At 42.0% G+C, this 23,245-nt stretch overlaps 1 protein-coding gene across 1 annotated transcript in view; it reads right to left on the reverse strand.

Annotated features, from left to right (window-relative positions):
• Positions 1-23,245, reverse strand: part of Muc19 (mucin 19, oligomeric) — a 194,988-nt gene that overhangs the window by 14,019 nt on the left and 157,724 nt on the right. The window contains exons 117-123 of the mRNA XM_059247992.1: positions 7,774-19,524; positions 3,575-3,601; positions 2,353-2,406; positions 2,156-2,209; positions 1,502-1,555; positions 1,341-1,394; positions 216-269 (exon numbers count right to left, since the gene is read on the reverse strand). Of these exons, the coding sequence (XP_059103975.1) occupies positions 216-269; positions 1,341-1,394; positions 1,502-1,555; positions 2,156-2,209; positions 2,353-2,406; positions 3,575-3,601; positions 7,774-19,524 (12,048 nt within the window). The remainder of the gene's footprint in view (positions 1-215; positions 270-1,340; positions 1,395-1,501; positions 1,556-2,155; positions 2,210-2,352; positions 2,407-3,574; positions 3,602-7,773; positions 19,525-23,245) is intronic.

The raw sequence follows: 23,245 nt of genomic DNA on the forward strand, positions 1-23,245 counted from the left end.
CAAACTGACTGGACAGACAACCACCCTTTAGGATGTTATGGCTATGAGACCAGTTGCTGATAACGAGAGGGCTTTTCCAGAATACGTTCAGTTGAAAGAAAATATCCAAAGCACGAACTACATAGTACATGGCAGGAAAACATACCTCCTACCAGGCAAGCCCAGCAGTCACATGGGAAAGCCCACACCCAACTATGGGAGCTGCCAGGTCTCACCTGCTGTGGCTCTGCTTCCCTGGGTCTCCTTATTCTCTGTTGGAGTTGTAGCCTCTGAAGGAGGAAAACGAAGAATGTGAGGTTCAAGGATTTGGTGGAGGAAGTGAAGAATTGTGTTGATATGTCATCAGAGTTGACAGTCTAAATATATTATGATCTTAAGTAACTATTAACTCTTTGCTTGTAACATATTTGTGTGCAAATTTATAGGCATAATGGTTGCTTCCCTGGGCGGTTGAACAGAACATAAGCTTCTCGACAATAGTGGAAAAGCTATATGGATCTGATTCATCAGAGGACCTGATGGTTCACTCCTTCCCATCAGTCACTGAGGTTCCCTCTCCATCGAGCCCACTGAAGGTAAGGGAGCTGCTTTCTCCCTCGCATGATAAAGCAAGAATGCCTGCTATGACAAAGGTGTCTAAAGAAGAAAAGGATCCTCTTTCTGAATTGTGTGGATCAATTACATAAATGTTTTGACTTCAGCTGTTTAAAATAGAATTGCTTTATTCCAAAACTCTCAAATGATATTTAATCCATCTTGCCCAACTTCAAACTCTGTGAGCTGCAGCTTCTCCAGGTGAAACCACCATGATACCTCTTAGATAAGGAGAAGACGGCAAAATGATACATTACTTCATCCCCCTAATGTTTTTGAGCATCTCCTTTGTGTGATTCTGTGGTTCATCCTTGGGCTGTACTAGTGAACAAAATACCCAAGATCTTGCTCCTGGAACAGCCCTCATTCCAGCATCTGGTAACCAGAAGGGGATGAAAAACACACACAAAAAAAAACTAGGATGTTCACTGTTAGCATGCACTTTTTGAGAAAAACAAGTAAATTGTGTGTAATAATTATGGTCCTGATGTGAAGACACTGGCCAATAGTGTGGTGCTCTTGACTATGTACATCTCAGTCCCTACAAATCTATGGTGGGCATGGAATTCCTAGGCAAGCCTGCAGGTTGTATCCACAGGAACAATGCCACCTCTTTCTTCAACCTACCTCCCCACTCATGTTTACTACAGCCATCTAAGGAGAGACTTGATAAAACAAAAAACAGACAAACAAACAAACAACAACAACAAAAAAAACGCCCACAACTTCACAGAATAATGGCTCACCTGTTCGAACTTCTGCACGGGTAGTTTCACTGCCTCCTGTGGAAGTTGTGGCCTCTGAAAGAGAAAACAAAGAAAGGAGGAAAGACTGTGGTCTAGAAAAGTATATACAGTACTGCTATAAAAATTAAATGTCCACATCTGAGGTGTATTTCCATCACTACCTGTATGAGATCTCACTGGTTCTTTAGTTTCCCCAGAGACTGCAACAGTGGTACCTAAAACAAGAACACAACTGTGCTCATCAGTTCACTTATGTGCCTAGCAGTTGATTCAGATAGGGATCAGAGCTCTACAAAGCCATTGCTGAAAGCTGCCAGGGCAGAAACCATCCCATACAATGATCCTACATCAAGTCTACTGACACACTTCTCAGCCGTAATTCCACTTGCTTTGAATGTGGGTAGGAAATGTCCTCCCATATCATTTACTTACTGGTCATTAGTTTAGATTCAGGATCAACTAACAGTGGCTCCCAAACTTCCTAATGCTGTGATTCTTTAATACAGTTCCTCATGTTGTGACAACCCTAACCATAAAATTATTCTTGATGCTACTTCATAATTCTAATTTTTCTACTGTTATGAATCATAATGTAAACAATTTTGGAGATGGGGTTTTGTCAAAGGCATTGAAACCCACAGGTTAAGAACCATGGACAGAAGTCCTTGTTGAACCTGGGGAGATAAAGGAGGCAATATAACATTTTTGGGGGCTTTTTTCCCATCATTTTCTTATCAATAAAGCTTACTAAGTAGCTATTTTCAGAAGATCTGAAGAGCTACCAGGAGAGAGGGTACAAGCCTCTCAGTGCTCACCCGTGACTGCTTCACTTTTTACTGTTTCATTTACTCGTAGGGAAGTTGTAGCCTCTGAGGGAACAAGAGAAGAAATAGATTGTTGGCAAATATTAAAGGATGACAGAAAACACACCGTGATGCCCTTTCAATGAATCAGAGAAAGCACTCAGTGATGAGAGGGCGCACAGAACACTCACATTGCATCACTAACTCACCTGTGTTGGAACTGTGTGGAGCCACAGTTGTGGAAGGGATGAGGCCCATGGTGACTGAAACAAAGAAGGGACTGGAATCACCACAGTGGCTTTTGTTGGTTTCTCCAAGACTTAGTCTTTGGAAGTCTACAGATTCTTATATAGTCTCCCTTCTCTGGCACCACTACGATGCTGAGAATACTCCACTAATTTCTCCACTTCAAAAGCAATCAGAGGCCTCAGCTTCTCAACTTGAGGCAACATTCCTAACAGTCTACAGGATGGGGAGGGGCAGGTGACTTTCCCCCATAGACACTGATTTACTACCCAGAAGTAGAAGACAATGTATTAGTAGGTTTGATGAAAATTTTAAATATCAAGAAAACACTAATTATTAGTATTGCTTTGGGGACAGAGAAACCTGTGTATAGGAATGTTTCTAAGGTTAATTTATGCTATCTCTACTTTTTGGGCTAGAGAACTCATGAATATCTTAATGTAGCTTTTATGTACAGGAAAAAATGCTGCAGAACAATTAGATCATCTATCCTATTTTAATAGAGACTCTTGGTAGATTCTTTAAAAAAATTGAATGTCAAAATTTTTTTTCCTAAGATGCAGAGTCTCTGAGTAAGTACAATATGCTTCAGGAAAGCCCACATCCTGATAAGTCATTGAAATGGTCCAGATAAGTCACAGGAATGGCAGCCAGCTCTCATGCTCACACCCACATCCCAGGTCGCTCTTCCCCACCTGCCATGAATTTAGTTCCAGTGCTGCCCCTGATTTCTGTGAAAGCTGTAGCTCCTAAGACAATAGAAAGAGCAGAGGCATGAACTCTGGGGTATTTCAGGTAAGGATAGACATACTGGTACGCCATTTCAGCAGTGCAGTTGTACAAAAGTCATCGTGTCTAGTCAGGTGGTGGTGGTCCTCTTATATTTGAGAGCCATAGCTTTGCTTTTTTTTTTTTTATAATAAGAGAGATGTTTTGTGTTACTTGTGTCTGTTTGTTCACTTGTACAGAGCCAGCTCTATAAAATCTGAAGGAAATCAACACACCATTGTTACAATTTGGGAAGGCACAAGAAGAGAGGAGGCCAAAGCACAGTCATCAAAATCTAACTTGAAGTCCATGATCAGAAAGACTTCATTCTGATAGAGACATCTCTTGCAACATTTCCTAGTTAAGACAACATTATTTTTTTTTCAAATGTGAATTTATAATCTCATCTTGTCTTACCTGTTACTTCAGGCTGTTTTGATGGCACTAAAATAAAAAAGTAAAATATTTTTAAGTGTACAACTTAATCCCTAAAATTTAATTTATGTATGGGATTATAAATTTTGGAAGGCAGTCACATTCTTTGAGATTCTCTCTCTCCTTCCCCTTGTGTGTGTATGTGTGTGTGTATGTGTGTGAGTGTGTGGTGTGTGTGTATGTATATATGTGTGTGAATGAGTATATGTATATGTGTGTATGAATGTGTCTGTGTATGTGTATCTGTGTGTATGTGTGTATATATGTGTCTGTGTGTGTATGTTTGTGTATGTGTACATGTATGTATGTGTGTGAGTGTGTGTGTGTTCGTATGACTTGTATGCATGTCAAGCACTCTCACTGAATCTGAACCCCAAACTTCTCTTTACTTGATATTTTTTTCAGACATGTTTTCCTTAAGCCACCTGACCAGATCTTGACCTTGGGATCCTCCTGTCTCAGCATCCCAGTTAGCTGAGATGACAAGCTTGTGCCACGCTCCCTGTTCCAGCTAATATTTTGAATTTTCAAGTGGGAAAGACAAAAAAGGTATGCTGATATACATTACGCAACCACATATTTTGTGCAACTTACCTTCAATTAATATGTCTGGAATTCTGTTAAATGGATCTAGGAAAGGAAATATAAAGGAGGAATGAAATATTTGGGAGGCATTTTGTAACACATTCCTTTAGGAAATCATCTAAGTTACAAGTCATCAAACTAAAAGCAAGCTGTTGCCTTTCTCCCAGGTAAATGTCTGCACACCTCTAGTTCTTCCTTGACTCTGATTAATTATTGTCTTGAAAATGGAAGACACATTTTAAAAAGGCAATAGACCCCGTCAGTTTCTTGCGGCCATTGCATTACTTTATAATGGCGATGTTCTACATTTAAAATAAACCATCTAATTAATTTTTGTTTGAGTTACCATAGCTTTAATGAAGAATATATAAATTTATTGGAGTTTGAGTTAAGTATTCAATTTTTTCCTAACTCCCACTTAGAATAAACGAAGCATAAATCCTTGCCAGAGAAGAGTGAGCAATATAGTCCTTAAGTCTACATATTTATTCATAAATTCTATTCCTTTAGTCTATCATTTGTGTGTGTGTGTGTGTGTGTGTGTGTGTGTGTGTGTGTGTGTGTGTGTGTGTGTGGTTTTTTGAGGCAGGGTGAGGCAGGGTTTCTCTATGTAACAACCTTAACTGTCCTGGAACTTGCTCTGTGGACCAGGCTGGCCTCAAACTCACAGAGATCCATCTGCCTCTGCCTCCTGAGTGCTGGGATTACAAGTGTATACCACCACTGCCCAGACTAGTCTATTCATTAAAGCCTCCATTCTGTGTGATACTCTACAAACGAAGAAATGACATTATTGTTGTTGATCTTATTTGATGTGTCTGTGTGTTTTACTTGCATTCATGTATGTGCACTATGTGTGTGCCTGTTGCCTGCAGAGGCAAGAAGCAGGTGTCACATTGCCTGGAAGTTGAATTACAGTCAGTTGTTAACTACCATGGAAGTGATGGACATTGAACCCTGGTCCACTATAAGAGCAACAAACGATCTTAAGGGCTGAGCCACCTCCCCAGTCTCTGCTTTTGTTGTTATTGGTGGTGGTGTCTATGTCTGTGTGTGTGTGTGAGTGTGTGCATGCTAGGGTGGGGCAGGTTCCATGGTTCACAGGTGGAGGAGGTCAACTGGCAACTTTTCAAGTTGTATCCTTCCACCTTTATGTGGGTTCTGGCAACCAAACCCAGTCTCCAGACCTATGTGGCGAGCCCCTTCACTGACTGAGCCATCTTGCTGGCCCAGAAATGAAATTTTTCTCCAGCACTATGACTTTGGGTGCCTTTCTACTGTATACATTTAATGCACAGTAACCTTGAAAAAAATTAGTAGCTCTGAAAAAAATAAATCACCACATAGGCATTTGTGAATTTGATGTCAAGTTGGAATGACATAAAAAGAATGATAAAATTCCTAATTCATAAAACAATAATATTATAATTTTGTCCACTAAAGCTCTCTGAAGCCTTTTTTGGAATGATAGATGGAGCAGGGAGTCAGTATAGTAAAAATTTAAGGCTCTTTCATTACTTGTGTCTTCAGTTTGTGTTAGAGATAGAGACAAACTACTCCTTCAGAAGTAAGTTCTCCTGCTGGATTACTGAAGATTGTGGTGCATTTTTGCTCTAAAGAGGATTATATCACTGAAAGACAGAGACTCCAGACTCAGCAGAGAGAGGGAGACACAGCAATTCACCACTTGACACTGTAAAACTGTTGGCAAGTTAGATAATGTCTTTGGCTTCGTTTTTTTTGTGAGTAACATGGGAAAATAACCTCCCCATAATTAAATGAGATGATGTCTTTAAACAAATAATTACATTCCTAATTGCTCAGTATGAAAAATGTGTCAAAATTCCATCAGACAACCCTGTTCACAGTGGTGCTACTGATGCAAATGCTGGGCTAGGGCCATGTGGGAAATGGAAATCAAATGGAAAGCCGGGAGCAGTGACCTGGGTTTGAGGGAACAACGATCTGGGTAGATGTCACTCCTGTGCTCAGAGGTTGTGGGACAGCCCTGCCTCAACCTGGCCCTCCTATGGATCACAAGGGCACTACTGGGCTAGTCAAAATCAAAACAAGTGGAATGGGTTCTAAAAACATGGGTAACTCTCATCTGGACTTTCTGGTTTCTGGCTTTGTTTACTCAGGCTTGAACCTCTGATATTCTTTAGTCACAAGGGAAGATGTCTCTTTAACATGCTTACCTTCTAACACTTTGCATAATTGTCATATTAATACTATTGTAGTGTTCAGTTTCTTATTACCTAGTAACTCCCCCCAAAATGTTTAAATCTTTTCTCATAGCGTTCTCATAGCACATGGCACACAGTTCACAGACAATAAAAGTTAATCAAATGTAACAAAATTACAGAAACTTCTGTTACAGAATATTTTAAACTTTGTCCTGATATGTAGGTGTAGTGTTGGCCGCTTCTGCACTGACTCAGTTTTCTTATATTGTTCTTTTGGTTTTTTTGTTGATTTGTTTTTGTTTGTTTTTAGTTAAATTTCTAATATCTGAGGCTTCGATTCACTGGCATTTCCCTTTAAGAATAATATCCTTTCTGCCCAGTTTAGAGCCATTACCCCAGAAAGGAGAGAGGTGCTGAAAGTTAGGAACCCAATCTGTCTCCTGAGTGTAATGCCTTACCTATACCTGCTAACTGAAATTCTCCTTGGCGTCCTTGTTTAAAAACGTTAACAAAATGCATTTTTTGAAAACGTTGGTTGCTGTGAAAATTAATATATGCTACACAACCCAGATTAGTGTCTTGTTGCCCCATAGAACACACCTCTGATTCTTTGGATTTGTTATAAAATTTATTTCTCAATTAAGCTCTTGAAGACAATTGCCTATTCTTTCATGAAAGCCCTACATCACCTAACAGAATATGAAACATAAAACACTAGACAATTTTGATCTGATCTTTAATTATATAAATCATCCCCATGACCATTATTTATTAGATTTATCAGGCAGCCATATGCTAAACGGCAATATGAGTCATACCCTTACTCTCCCTTGCCTGACTTTTCAGATGTGGTGGATTTGGTCATGCCTTCACCTGTAAGAGTGGTGGATTTATGGTTCTTTTTCTATTCCTGGTAAAAAAATAATAATAATATTGTATGTGGTTATAGTATAAATAGTGGATATTTTATCATGTATCTCAAATCCATATATTGATAAAATGGATCATCTCTAATAATTTCTCCTAGAACTCAGGTCCTTGGTTATATTATTTAACTTGATCATAAGTTGGGTCTTAGATGTGCTTGTGTAGAATCACCAGCAGAGTACACAGATGAGCCTTGATTGCATTATTATCAGAAGTACTGATCAGAGGCTAGGCTTCCTATGTGCCTATTTCAATCATCACACTATACCAGGATTTGTTATTTTATATGAGAAAGATAACAAACTTCTCCTGAAGTCAGAAAATTCACATTAGAATAAAGATGCTTGGTAAACATGAGTATTCACCAATTTCAGGACTTACTATCATATTTAATTATTATAACATCTTATAATACCCTAATGGGAATTAGGGCATCCATTGCACTGGCACATGAACACCCTACATTCAGCTAATTGTACTTGCCTTCTTTTGTCATAGGCTCAGCTCCTGGTCTGCTAGTACTATTTCTTCGGCTTGTGGTTCCTTCATCAGCTTGTACAGTTCTTCCAGGAACATCAGTGGATAAACTGGAAGTCCATGTGTTTCCAGGTGAGGGCTCAAATGTTACAGTCACTCGGGGTGATGGTTCTAATGTTGAAGTCCAAACACTAAATGTGCTTATAGATTGTGATCCTGAAGATGAAGGTCTAGGCACACTAGTAGTTGCAGATGTTTGTCCAGAAGAAAGTGAAACGCCACGTGAAAATGCAGTTGAAGATGTTGTTCCACTGAAAGACACAGTTGTGTCTGTAACTGCGGTAGAAGCACCAGTGGTCACTGAACCAGTGACTGTTACCCTAGTAGTTAACAGTACTTTAGCTGAGGATAGTGTTGTTGCTGATTCTGCAACTGATGATGTATTTCTCAAGGTGACTGCAGTTGACAAGCCAGCTTCACGTGAGTCAGTAACTGATACTTTAGTTGTTTCCAGTGTACTAGATGATGGTCCAGTTGGTACTGATTGTGCAAGAGATTGTGCAGATCTCTCTGTAACTACAGTAGACACACCAGTTGTTCCTGTTCCAGTAACAGTTTCTGTACTTGTTTGTTGTCCTTCTGCTGATGATGTTCCAGTTGTTGTTGTAGGGTGAGAGGATATTCTAGTTGGATTTGAAACTACAGTAGATAACACTGTGCTCCCAACTGATTGTGTGGATGTCTTACTCACTTCAGGTGATTGCTTAGAAGTTACAGTCACACTGGTTGTCTGGCCAGATGTCACAGTCACAGGACCATTTGACACTGTACTGCTTGACACTGAAACTGATGGACTAGTTGCTGCTGTGGGTCCAGCTGTTTGTCCAGATGTCACTGCCTCTCTAGGTAGTGATGTAGATATTGTTGTCTCTTCAACTGATGTTGCCTTTGTCAACGTTCCTTCAGTTGATGGGGCAGTTGACTCTGTGGCCGTTGCAGATACCTTAGTTGTTTCTGGTGCTTGAGATGATGGTCCAGTTGTTGCTGACTGTGCAAGAGATTGTGCAGGTCTCTCTGTAATTGTAGTTGACACACCAGTTGTTCCTGTTCCAGTAACAGTTTCTGTACTTGTATGTAGTCCTTCTGCTGATGATGGTCCAGTTGTTGTTGTAGGGTGAGAGGATATTCTAGTTGGATTTGAAACTACAGTAGATAGCACTGTGCTCCCAGCTGATTGTGTGGATGTCTTGCTTACTTCAGGTGATTGCTTAGAAGTTACAGTCACACTGGTTGTCTGGGCAGATGTCACAGCCAATTTCCCATTTGACACTGTGCTGTCTGACACTGAAACTGATGGACTAGTTGCTGCTGTGGGTCCAGCTGTTTGTCCAGATGTCACTACCTCTCTAGGTGGTGATGTAGTTGTTGTTTCTTCAACTGATGTTGCCTTTGACATGGTGCCTCCAGTTGATGGGGCAGTCAACTCTGTGCCAGTGACTGATACTGTAGTTGTTTCTGGTGCTTGAGATGATGGTCCAGATGTTGGTGATTGTGCAAGAGATTGTGCAGGTCTCTCTGTAATTGTAGTTGACACACCAGTTGTTCCTGTTCCAGTAACAGTTTCTGTACTTGTTTGTTGTCCTTCTGCTGATGATGAAGGTCCAGTTGTTGTTGTAGGGTGAGAGGCTATTCTAGTTGGATTTGTGCTCCCAGCTGATTGTGTGGATGTCTTACTCACTTCAGGTGATTGCTTAGAAGTTACAGTCACACTGGTTGTCTGGCCAGATGTCACAGTCACAGGACCATTTGACACTGTACTGCTTGACACTGAAACGAATGGACTAGTTGCTACTGTGGGCCCAACTGTTTGTTCAGATGTCACTGCCTCTCTAGGTGATGATGTGGTTATTGTTGTTTCTCCAACTGATATTGCCTGTGTTGTCATTCCTCCAGTTGAGGGGCCAGTTGTCTCTGTGGCCGTTGCTGATACCTTAGTTGTTTCTGGTGCTTGAGATGATTGTCCAGTTGTTGCTGACTCTGCAAGAGGTTGTACAGATCTCTCTGTAACTATAGTAGACACACTAGTTGTTCCTGTTCCAGTAACAGTTTCTGTACTTGTATGTGTTCCTTGCGCTGATGAAGATCCAGTTGTTGTTGTAGGGTGAGAGGCTATTCTAGTTGGATTTGAAACTACAGTAGATAACACTGTGCTCCCAGCTGATGGTGTGGATGCCTTACTAACTTCAGGTGATTGCTTAGAAGTTACAGTCACACTGGTTGTCTGGGCAGATGTCACAGCCAATTTCCCATTTGACACTGTGCTGTCTGACACTGAAACTGATGGACTAGTTGCTGCTGTGGGTCCAGCTGTTTGTCCAGATGTCACTACCTCTCTAGGTGGTGATGTAGTTGCTGTTTCTTCAACTGATGTTGCCTTTGACATGGTGCCTCCAGTTGATGGGGCAGTCAACTCTGTGCCAGTGACTGATACTGTAGTTGTTTCTAGTGCTTGAGATGATGGTCCAGATGTTGGTGATTGTGCAAGAGATTGTGCAGGTCTCTCTGTAATTGTAGTTGACACACCAGTTGTTCCTGTTCCAGTAACAGTTTCTGTACTTGTTTGTTGTCCTTCTGCTGATGATGAAGGTCCAGTTGTTGTTGTAGGGTGAGAGGCTATTCTAGTTGGATTTGTGCTCCCAGCTGATTGTGTGGATGTCTTACTCACTTCAGGTGATTGCTTAGAAGTTACAGTCACACTGGTTGTCTGGCCAGATGTCACAGTCACAGGACCATTTGTCACTGTACTGCTTGACACTGAAACGAATGGACTAGTTGCTGCTGTGGGCCCAACTGTTTGTTCAGATGTCACTGCCTCTCTAGGTGATGATGTGGTTATTGTTGTTTCTCCAACTGATATTGCCTGTGTTGTCATTCCTCCAGTTGATGGGCCAGTTGTCTCTGTGGCCGTAGCTGATACCTTAGTTGTTTCTGGTGCTTGAGATGATTGTCCAGTTGTTGCTGACTCTGCAAGAGGTTGTACAGATCTCTCTGTAACTATAGTAGACACACTAGTTGTTCCTGTTCCAGTAACAGTTTCTGTACTTGTATGTGTTCCTTGCGCTGATGATGGTCCAGTTGTTGTTGTAGGGTGAGAGGCTATTCTAGTTGGATTTGAAACTACAGTAGATAACACTGTGCTCCCAACTGATTGTGTGGATGTCTTACTCACTTCAGGTGATTGCTTAGAAGTTACAGTCACACTGGTTGTCTGGGCAGATGTCACAGCCAATTTCCCATTTGACACTGTGCTGTCTGACACTGAAACTGATGGACTAGTTGCTGCTGTGGGTCCAGCTGTTTGTCCAGATGTCACTACCTCTCTAGGTGGTGATGTAGTTGCTGTTTCTTCAACTGATGTTGCCTTTGACATGGTGCCTCCAGTTGATGGGGCAGTCAACTCTGTGCCAGTGACTGATACTGTAGTTGTTTCTGGTGCTTGAGATGATGGTCCAGATGTTGGTGATTGTGCAAGAGATTGTGCAGGTCTCTCTGTAATTGTAGTTGACACACCAGTTGTTCCTGTTCCAGTAACAGTTTCTGTACTTGTATGTAGTCCTTCTGCTGATGATGGTCCAGTTGTTGTTGTAGAGTGAGAGGATATTCTAGTTGGATTTGAAACTACAGTAGATAGCACTGTGCTCCCAGCTGATGGTGTGGATGTCTTGCTTACTTCAGGTGATTGCTTAGAAGTTACAGTCACACTGGTTGTCTGGGCAGATGTCACAGCCAATTTCCCATTTGACACTGTGCTGTCTGACACTGAAACTGATGGACTAGTTGCTGCTGTGGGTCCAGCTGTTTGTCCAGATGTCACTACCTCTCTAGGTGGTGATGTAGTTGTTGTTTCTTCAACTGATGTTGCCTTTGACATGGTGCCTCCAGTTGATGGGGCAGTCAACTCTGTGCCAGTGACTGATACTGTAGTTGTTTCTGGTGCTTGAGATGATGGTCCAGATGTTGGTGATTGTGCAAGAGATTGTGCAGGTCTCTCTGTAATTGTAGTTGACACACCAGTTGTTCCTGTTCCAGTAACAGTTTCTGTACTTGTTTGTTGTCCTTCTGCTGATGATGAAGGTCCAGTTGTTGTTGTAGGGTGAGAGGCTATTCTAGTTGGATTTGTGCTCCCAGCTGATTGTGTGGATGTCTTACTCACTTCAGGTGATTGCTTAGAAGTTACAGTCACACTGGTTGTCTGGCCAGATGTCACAGTCACAGGACCATTTGACACTGTACTGCTTGACACTGAAACGAATGGACTAGTTGATACTGTGGGCCCAACTGTTTGTTCAGATGTCACTGCCTCTCTAGGTGATGATGTGGTTATTGTTGTTTCTCCAACTGATATTGCCTGTGTTGTCATTCCTCCAGTTGAGGGGCCAGTTGTCTCTGTGGCCGTTGCTGATACCTTAGTTGTTTCTGGTGCTTGAGGTGATTGTCCAGTTGTTGCTGACTCTGCAAGAGGTTGTACAGATCTCTCTGTAACTATAGTAGACACACTAGTTGTTCCTGTTCCAGTAACAGTTTCTGTACTTGTATGTGTTCCTTGCGCTGATGAAGATCCAGTTGTTGTTGTAGGGTGAGAGGCTATTCTAGTTGGATTTGAAACTACAGTAGATAACACTGTGCTCCCAACTGATTGTGTGGATGTCTCCCTCAATTCAGGTGATTGCCTAGAAGTTAGAGTCACACTGGTTGTCTGACCAGATGTCACAGTCACAGGACCATTTGCCACTGTACTGCCTGACATTGAAACTGATGGACTAGTTGCTGCTGTGGGCCCAGCTGTTTGTCTAGATGTCACTGCCTCTCTAGGTGGTGACACAGTTGTTTTTTCAACTGATGTTGCCTTTGACATCATGCCTCCAGTTGATGGGGCAGTTGACTCTGTGCCAGCGACTGAAACCTTAGTTGTTTTTGGTACTTGAGATGATGGTCCAGATGTTGGTGATTGTGCAAGAGATTGTGCAGGTCTCTCTGTAATTGTAGTTGACACACCAGTTGTTCCTGTTCCAGTAACAGTTTCTGTACTTGTATGTAGTCCTTGTGCTGATGAAGGTCCAATTGTTGTTGTAGGGTGAGAGGATATTCTAGTTGGATTTGAAACTACAGTAGATAACACTGTGGTCCCAACTGATTGTGTGGATGTCTTACTCATTTCAGGTGATCGCCTAGAAGTTACAGTCACACTGGTTGTCTGGGCAGATGTCACAGCCAATTTATCATTTGACACCATAGTTTGTGACACTGAAATTGATGGACTATTTGAGGCTGTGGGTCCAGCTGTTTGTCCAGATGTCACTGCCTCTCTAGGTGGTGATGTGGTTATTGTTGTTTCTCCAACTGATATTGCCTGTGTTGTCATTCCTCCAGTTGATGGGCCAGTTGACTCTGTGGCTGTTGCTGATAACTTAGTTGTTTCTGGTGCTTGAGATGATGGTCCAGTTGTTGCTGACTCTGCAAGAGGTTGTGCAGATCTCTCTGTAACTACAGTAGACTCACCAGTTGTTCCTGTTCCAGTAACACTTTCTGTACTTGTATGTAGTCCTTGTGCTGATGAAGTTCCAGGTGTTGTTGTAGGGTGAGAGGCTATTCTAGTTGGATATGAAACTACAGTAGATAACACTGTGCTCCCAGCTGATTGTGTGGATGTCTTACTCACTTGAGGTGATTGTCTAGAAGTTACAGTCACACTTGTTGTCTGGGCAGATGTCACAGCCAATTTATCATTTTTCACTGTGTTTCCTGACACGGAGACTGATGGACTATTTGCTGCTGTGGGCCCAGCTGTTTGTCCAGATGTCACTGCCTCTCTAGGTGGTGATGTAGATATTGTTGTCTCTTCATCTGATGTTGCCTTTGTCAATGTTCCTCCAGTTGATGGGCCAGTTGACTCAGTGGCAGTTGCTGATAACTTAGTTGTTCCTGCTTCTTGAGATGATGGTCCAGTTGTTGCTGACTGTGCAAGAGATTGTGCAGGTCTCTCTGTAACTACAGTAGACACACCAGTTGTTCCTGTTCCAGTAACAGTTTCTGTACTTGTTTGTTGTCTTTGTACTGATGAATGTCCAGTTGTTGTCGTAGGGAGAGGGGATATTCTAGTTTCATCTGAAACTATAGTAGATAGCACTGTGCTCCCAGCTGATGGTGTGGATGTCTCCCTCACTTCAGGTGACTGGCCAGATGTTAAAGTAACCCTAGGAGTCAGGCCAGATGTCACAGTCACAGGACCATTTGCCACCGTACTGCCTGACACTGAAACTGATGGACCTGTTGCTGCTGTGGGTCCAGCTGTTTGTCCAGATGTCACTGCCTCTCTAGGTGGTGATGTAGTTGTTGCTGTTTCTCCAATTGATGTTGCCTTTGTCAAAGTTCCTCCAGTTGATGGGCCAGTTGACTCTGTGGCAGTTGCTGATACCTTAGTAGTTTCTGCTGCTGGAGTTGATGGTCCAGATGTTGCTGATTGTCCATGAGATTGTTCAGATCTTTCTGTAACTACTGTAGACACACCAGTTGTTCCTGTTCCAGTAACAGTTTCTGTACTTGTTTGTTGTCCTTCTCCTGATGATGTTCCAGTTGTTGTAGGGTGAGAGGCTATTCTAGTTGGATTTGAAACTACAGTAGATAACACTGTGCTCCCAGCTGATTGTGTGGATGTCTTACTCACTTCAGGTGATCGCCTAGAAGTTACAGTCACACTGGTTGTCTGGGCAGATGTCACAGCCAATTTCCCATTTGACACTGTGCTGTCTGACACTGAAACTGATGGACTAGTTGCTGCTGTGGGCCCAGCTGTTTGTCCAGATGTCACTGCTTCTCTAGGTGATGATGTGGTTATTGTTGTTTCTCCAACTGATATTGCCTGTGTTGTCATTCCTCCAGTCGATGGGCCAATTGACTCTGTGGCCATTGCTGATACCTTAGTTGTTTCTGGTGCTTGAGATGATGGTCCAGTTGTTGCTGATTCTGCAAGAGGTTGTGCAGATCTCTCTGTAACTACAGTAGACACACTAGTTGTTCCTGTTTCAGTAACACTTTCTGTACTTGTATGTAGTCCTTGTGCTGATGAAGTTCCAGGTGTAGTTGTAGGGTGAGAGGATATTCTAGTTGGATTTGAAACTACAGTAGATAACACTGTGCTCCCAACTGATTGTGTGGATGTCTTACTAACTTCAGGTGATTGCTTAGAAGTTACAGTCACACTGGATGTCTGGGCAGATGTCACAGCCAATTTCCCATTTGCCACTGTACTGCCTGACACTGAAACTGATGGACTATTTGCTGCTGTGGGCCCAGCTGTTTGTCCAGATGTCACTGCCTCTCTAGGTGGTGATGTAGTTGTTGTTTCTTCAACTGAAGTTGCAGTTGACATGGTGCCTCCAGTTGATGGGGCAGTTAACTCTGTGCCAGTGACTGATACTGTAGTTGTTTCTGGTGCTTGAGATGATGATCCAGATGTTGGTGATTGCGCAAGAGATTGTGCAGGTCTCTCTGTAACTATAGTAGACACACCAGTTGTTCCTGTTCCAGTAACCATTTCTGTACTTGTTTGTTGTCCTTCTGCTGATGATGTTCCAGGTGTTGTTGTAGGTTGAGAAGATATTCTAGTTGGATTTGAAACTACAGTAGATAACACTGTGCTCCCAACTGATTGTGTGGATGTCTCCCTCAATTCAGGTGATTGCTTAGAAGTTACAGTCACACTGGTTGTCTGGCCAGATGTCACAGTCACAGGACCATTTGACACTGTACTGCTTGACACTGAAACTGATGGACTAGTTGCTGCTGTGGGTCCAGCTGTTTGTCCAGATGTCACTGCCTCTCTAGGTAGTGATGTCGATGTTTCTCCAACTGATGTGGCCTTTGTCATAGTGCCTCCAGTTGGATTGGCTGTGGACTCTGTGCCAGTGAATGGTACCATAGTGGTTTCAGGTGCTTGAGATGATGGTCCAGATGTTGGTGATTGTGCAGGTCTCTCTGTAATTGTAGTTGACACACCAGTTGTTCCTGTTCCAGTAACAGTTTCTGTACTTGTATGTAGTCCTTCTGCTGTTGATGGTCCAGTTGTTGTTGTAGGGTGAGAGGCTATTCTAGTTGGATTTGAAACTACAGTAGATAACACTGTGCTCCCAGCTGATTGTGTGGATGTCTTACTCACTTCAGGTGATTGCTTAGAAGTTACAGTCACACTGGTTGTCTGGCCAGATGTCACAGTCACAGGACCATTTGACACTGTACGGCCTGACACTGAAACTGATGGACTATTTGCTGCTGTGGGCCCAGCTGTTTGTCCAGATGTCACTGCTTCTCTAGGTGGTGATGTGGTTATTGTTGTTTCTCCAACTGATATTGCCTTTGTCCTCGTGCCTTCAGTTGATGGGGCAGTTGAATCTGTGGCCGTTGCTGATACCTTAGTTGTTTCTGGTGCTTGAGATGATGGTCCAGTTGTTGCTGACTCTGCAAGAGGTTGTACAGATCTCTCTGTAACTACAGTAGACACACTAGTTGTTCCTGTTCCAGTAACACTTTCTGTACTTGTATGTAGTCCTTGTGCTGATGAAGTTCCAGGTGTAGTTGTAGGTTGAGAGGCTATTCTAGTTGGATTTGAAACTACAGTAGATAATACTGTGCTCCCAACTGATTGTGTGGATGTCTTACTAACTTCAGGTGATTGCTTAGAAGTTACAGTCACACTGGTTGTCTGGCCAGAAGTCACAGTCACAGGACCATTTGACACTGTACTGCTTGACACTGAAACTGAAGGACTATTTTCTGCTGTGGGTCCAGCTGTTTGTGCAGATGTCACAGCCTCTCTAGGTGGCAATGTAGTTGTTGACTCTTCAACTGATATTGCATTTGTCATGGTGCCTCCAGTTGATGAGCCAGTCAACTCTGTGCCAGGGATTGATACCTTAGTTGTTCCTGGTGTTTGAGATGATGTTTCAGTTGTTGCTGATTGTGAAAGAGAATGTGTAGATCTCTCTGTAACTACAGTAGGCACACCTGTTGTTCCTGTTCCAGTAACAGTTTCTGTACTTGTTTGTTGTCTTTGTACTGATGAATGTCCAGTTGTTGTCATAGGGAGAGGGGATATTCTAGTTTCATCTGAAACTACAGTAGATAACACTGTGCTCCCAGCTGATTGTGTGGATGTCTTACTCACTTGAGGTGATTGCCTAGAAGTTACAGTCACACTAGTTGTCTGGGCAGATGTCACAGCCAATTTATCATTTTTCACTGTGTTTCCTGACACGGAGACTGATGGACTATTTGCTGCTGTGGGCCCAGCTGTTTGTCCAGATGTCACTGCCTCTCTAGGTGGTAATGTAGATATTGTTGTCTCTTCATCTGATGTTGCCTTTGTCAACGTTCCTCCAGTTGATGGGCCAGTTGACTCTGTGTCCGTTGCTGATATCTTAGTTGTTCCTGCTTCTTGAGATGATGGTCCAGTTGTTGCTGACTGTGCAAGAGATTGTGCAGGTCTCTCTGTAACTACAGTAGACACACCAGTTGTTCCTGTTCCAGTAACAGTTTCTGTACTTGTTTGTTGTCTTTGTACTGATGAATGTCCAGTTGTTGTCGTAGGGAGAGGGGATATTCTAGTTTCATCTGAAACTATAGTAGATAGCACTGTGCTCCCAGCTGATGGTGTGGATGTCTCCCTCACTTCAGGTGACTGGCCAGATGTTAAAGTAACCCTAGGAGTCAGGCCAGATGTCACAGTCACAGGACCATTTGCCACCGTACTGCCTGACACTGAAACTGATGGACTAGTTGCTGCTGTGGGTCCAGCTGTTTGTCCAGATGTCACTGCCTCTCTAGGTGGTGATGTAGTTGTTGCTGTTTCTCCAATTGATGTTGCCTTTGTCAAAGTTCCTCCAGTTGATGGGCCAGATGACTCTGTGGCAGTTGCTGATACCTTAGTAGTTTCTGCTGCTGGAGTTGATGGTCCAGATGTTGCTGATTGTCCATGAGATTGTTCAGATCTTTCTGTAACTACTGTAGACACACCAGTTGTTCCTGTTCCAGTAACAGTTTCTGTACTTGTTTGTTGTCCTTCTCCTGATGATGTTCCAGTTGTTGTAGGGTGAGAAGATATTCTAGTTGGATTTGAAACTGCGGTAGATAGCACTGTGCTCCCAGCTGATTGTGTGGACGTCTTACTCATTTCAGGTGACTGGCTAGATGTTAAAGTAACCCTAGGTGTTTGTCCTGATGTCATAGCTAATTTACCCTTTGTCTCTGTAGTTCCTGACACTGAGACTGATGGACTAGTTGCTGCTGTAGGCCCAGCTGTTTGTCCAGATGTCACTGCCTCTCTAGGTGGTAATGTAGATATTGTTGTCTCTTCATCTGATGTTGCCTTTGTCAACGTTCCTCCAGTTGATGGGCCAGTTGACTCTGTGTCCGTTGCTGATATCTTAGTTGTTCCTGGTTCTTGAGATGATGGTCCAGTTGTTGCTGACTGTGCAAGAGATTGTGCAGGTCTCTCTGTAACTACAGTAGACACACCAGTTGTTCCTGTTCCAGTAACAGTTTCTGTACTTGTTTGTTGTCTTTGTACTGATGAATGTCCAGTTGTTGTCGTAGGGAGAGGGGATATTCTAGTTTCATCTGAAACTATAGTAGATAGCACTGTGCTCCCAGCTGATGGTGTGGATGTCTCCCTCACTTCAGGTGACTGGCCAGATGTTAAAGTAACCCTAGGAGTCAGGCCAGATGTCACAGTCACAGGACCATTTGCCACCGTACTGCCTGACACTGAAACTGATGGACTAGTTGCTGCTGTGGGTCCAGCTGTTTGTCCAGATGTCACTGCCTCTCTAGGTGGTGATGTAGTTGTTGCTGTTTCTCCAATTGATGTTGCCTTTGTCAAAGTTCCTCCAGTTGATGGGCCAGATGACTCTGTGGCAGTTGCTGATACCTTAGTAGTTTCTGCTGCTGGAGTTGATGGTCCAGATGTTGCTGATTGTCCATGAGATTGTTCAGATCTTTCTGTAACTACTGTAGACACACCAGTTGTTCCTGTTCCAGTAACAGTTTCTGTACTTGTTTGTTGTCCTTCTCCTGATGATGTTCCAGTTGTTGTAGGGTGAGAAGATATTCTAGTTGGATTTGAAACTGCGGTAGATAGCACTGTGCTCCCAGCTGATTGTGTGGACGTCTTACTCATTTCAGGTGACTGGCTAGATGTTAAAGTAACCCTAGGTGTTTGTCCTGATGTCATAGCTAATTTACCTTTTGTCTCTGTAGTTCCTGACACTGAGACTGATGGACTAGTTGCTGCTGTAGGCCCAGCTGTTTGTCCAGATGTCACTGCCTCTTTACGTGGTGATGTTGTTATTATTGTTTCTCCAACTGATGTTGCCTTTGTCAAGGTTCCTCCAGTTGATTGGCCAGTCGATTCTGTGCCAGTTACTGATAATATAGTCGTTTCTGGTGCTTGAGATGATGGTCCAGTTATTGCTGATTGTGCAAGAGATTGTGCAGATCTCTCTGTATTTGTCATTGATACACCAGTTGTTCCTGTTCCAGTAAAAGTTTCTCTACTTGTTTGTTCTCCTTGAGGTGATGAAGGTCCAGTTGTCATCGGAGGGCTAGAGGACATTCTACTTGGATCTGAAACTATGGTAGATAGCACTGTGGTCATTTGTGTCTCTCCTAATGTTTGTCCAGAACTTACTGTCAAGCTGGTAGCTCCTGGTAAAAAGAAATAAGAAAAATGAAATAAATAAACACCTTTGGGTCTTCTGGTAGTCTGAATCAATGCTATTTTCTTTTTCTTTTTTGTATATCTTTTTCACTTCTCAAGACATCACATTTTTTTCTTTTTGATACTGTGGAAATTCTTTCTGATACTTTATTTCTTTAACAAAGTGTTTTTCAATCTTCCTAACGCTGTGATCCTTTAATACACCTCATGTGGTAACCTTCAACTATAAAATTATTTTCTTGCAGCCGGGCGGTGGTGGCGCACGCCTTTAATCCCAGCACTCGTGAGGCAGAGCCAGGGGGATCTCTGTGAGTTCGAGGCCAGCCTGGGCTACCAAGTGAGTTCCAGGACAGGCACAAAGCTACACAGAGAAACCCTGTCTCGAAAAACTAAAAAAAAAAAAAAAAAAAAAAATTATTTTCTTGCTATTTCATAACTGTAAATTTACTGTTATTTATGATAATGCAAATATCTGATATGCAGGATATCTGATATGAGACCCTCAAGGGGGCTGTGACCCACAGGTTGAGAATGGATGCTTTAACCAGAAGTTACTCAGTCTGTCCTACCAGAATATAATGCATTCTTCATTTACCAGGAAATTTAATTAATTAATTATTTGGGTACTGAAGATATATATGTATACATATATATATATATGTATATATATATATGTATACACACACACTCTCTCTACCCCTACACACACACACACACACACACACACACAATCTACCCCTTCTCTCTCTCTCTCTCTCTCTCTCTCTCTCTCTCTCTCTCTCTCTCCCCCCTCTCTCTCTCTCTCTCTCCCCCTACACCATCCCTGGGAGACATTCTATTTAAAAGCCCTTGTTCACAAGTACTCTAAGAGGCATTTCTTTTAAAATCTGATGGAAAAGGAAATGTCATAATAGACAAAGGGAAGGGCTTGTGTGGGTGCTACCCATGCTAGAAATGTGGAAGTAGACTTTAAGCCAAACCATGGAAAGTGAGGATAAGAACATTAGCGTGTGATTCCAGAAATACAAGATAGGACAGAGTCTTATGAATCATCCGAGATACACTGAAGATTTTTCTATAATGTAGTGGGATGTGATTTTAAGCATCTGATTTATATACCTTCAAAATTCCTGTCTCCACTGTGTGGAAAACACATGGTGAGTGATGTAGATAGCAGCAGGAGAAATGATTCTGAGATGAGTTTAGAAGATCCGAGAACAAATGAACAGATTTGGCTAGGGTGGGGAAAGAGGAAGCTGAGAGCAGTGGATGAGTGCAGCATGCCTTTTGGAAGTAATGGGACTAGATCATGCTGAAATGTGAGAATTACAGAGAAAAGGAAATAAGGCATCAAGTTGAGCTGAGAATTTTGCCCAAAACTGTGTCAGAAATGGACCTCTGACTAACACGTGAAACACTGGGAGAAAAACAGCATAGGTATGGAGAGAAATCAATTCTGTTTGGGTCATGGTAAGTCTGAGATGCCTATTAGATAGTCAAATAGAGACATCAAGGCAACAGTGGTTTATGAATCCCACGTTACTGACAAGTCAAGGCTGGGGACATGTATGGGAAGTTTCCACTTAAAATGTCTTCAGATGTTTCCTAGTCTTGATGTAGTTTCCATAGACCATGCAACCACCTCAACCAGGCCTCAGCTGACTGCCAGAGGAAACTCTCTCAGCTCAATATGTGGAAGCCTGCCCATCAGCCTAACTAACACCTACATTTCCTGCAGACATATTCGGTAACCACCCACTATTCAGCACTACCTCTGGTACTTTGACCCTTTTCTGTGGGATGGGGGAGCTACAAGGGTTTATATGCCATCTCTCTGGCCATCTCAAAATTGGATATGTAGACCAGGCTGAACTGACAGGCATCTGCCTTCCTATCCCTCCCAAATTCTGGCACTAAAGGCGTGTGCTTAGAACATCCACTTTAGAACCTTGCTTTTATTTTTGCTGAAGAAATTTGAAATAGAATCCTGATTAAGGTGCCACTCTACCTCCAGCTGCATTGTCCTTTGACATGGAGTGAATTACAAGGTTCAGTTCCTCCCATCATCTGTGGCTCACTTTCTCATCCCTATCAAAATTATTTCTACCTTTGTCCTCTGGCTCTTCTCTTCTATATGATCACCTGCTGCTTGCAATGTCCCCACCTCCCTCTGGCCTATGTCTAATGGATTTCAATTTTTAACAACCCTAGCATCACCTGGAATCCTGTAGTGTTATAGTCCTAACATCAAGAATCCCATGGAAAGAGCAGACAAGAACAGAAATTTAGGGTTTTCAGAAGCATTAATTCATAGACTGGTATGTATAGACTTGTGGAGATCTTCAGCAGAATTCTACTGGATATAACAGAAAGTAGCCTACTCTTTCCCCACATTTCTAGTCTCTCCAGAAGGTTTTTTTTTTTTAAATCACATAGTCTGTTATTTTGCTTCACACATCAGAATATAGCATTTATCCTTAAGCAAACTGGAAGTCCATATTCATTTACCGAATCACTACTGGTCCACCAGGCATTCAAGTGCCTATAGTAAAAACTAACCTAGGATATGGAAACACTATTATAAGAAAAGAAAGAGAGAGGGAGAGACAGAGAGAGGAAGGAAGGGAGAGAAAGAGAGGGAGGGAGGGAAGCAAGGAAGGGAGGAAGGAAGGAAGGAAGGAAGGAAGGAAGGAAAGAAGGAAGGAAGGAAAGAAGGAAAGAAGGAAGGAAGGAAGGAAGCCAGAAGACAAATCATCCTTTGCTAGTTTTGACAGAAATCTACAATATTGGTATCCTATCTGGTAATAGATGAGTCAATAAAGAGTCAAACCTCATCCCACCTGGACCCCTACCATAATTTTTTAATTTTTGGAGTAAACACTCTCATTTTACACACATAAAATATAATAGCTACTAATATAATTAAAATTTCATAGGATAGGTGATTCAGGCAAGTTAATATGTAGGAAAATATTTGTGCATTTTATACTTTGTATATCCTTTATAATTCTCATTTGTGTTAATTGGATTTAGATGATTCACAAATGCTTAATCCAAAAGTTAACCATTTTTATGTTTTTATTCTGTCAATTAAGTTCTATTCACTCTATCTAGTAAAAAACAAAGACAAGTGAACACTAGTCTACTAGTCATTTTTTTCAAAGTTTTTTTTTTACCTGTTAAAAAACATTGACCAATCAATTCATTTATTTTTAGACTATTTCCTCAGCTCCAGAAACAAAAGTATTATATCATGTAAGCCCTGCTTAGTAAGAGGTAACAATAACCCTTGCATGGTTTATATATTTCTTCTAAAAAGGTCCATATTTCTCCAAAAATAAATATAATAGCAATTTCTCAATAAATAAAATGCTTCCAACATCGAGTTGGTTGTTTGAGTAATTTATAATTGAATTATTTGCGAAGTCATTCTTATATCCAATTTTGACCTAAGATCTCCGATGTCCACCAGTTAGGCATGCTTTTAGAGATAAGCAATGCTTCACTTGCAGCTTCACTGAAGGTGAAGTCGTTGCCAGCTCTGATGTTCCAGTCAGAGCCAGTTTGACACTAACAAGGATCTACCTAGGGACCTCTGCTTTCTTACAAATGCTCTGTAGGCCAAAATTCCCAGTGAAACTAAAATGGAAATATTATAAGTTTTAAATTTACCTCAATCATTCTCTTTCAGTCGGATCCTTTAAAAAT

The sequence above is a fragment of the Peromyscus eremicus genome, chromosome 20 (assembly GCF_949786415.1).
Source record: "Peromyscus eremicus chromosome 20, PerEre_H2_v1, whole genome shotgun sequence".
NCBI classification, from domain to species: Eukaryota; Metazoa; Chordata; class Mammalia; order Rodentia; family Cricetidae; genus Peromyscus; species Peromyscus eremicus.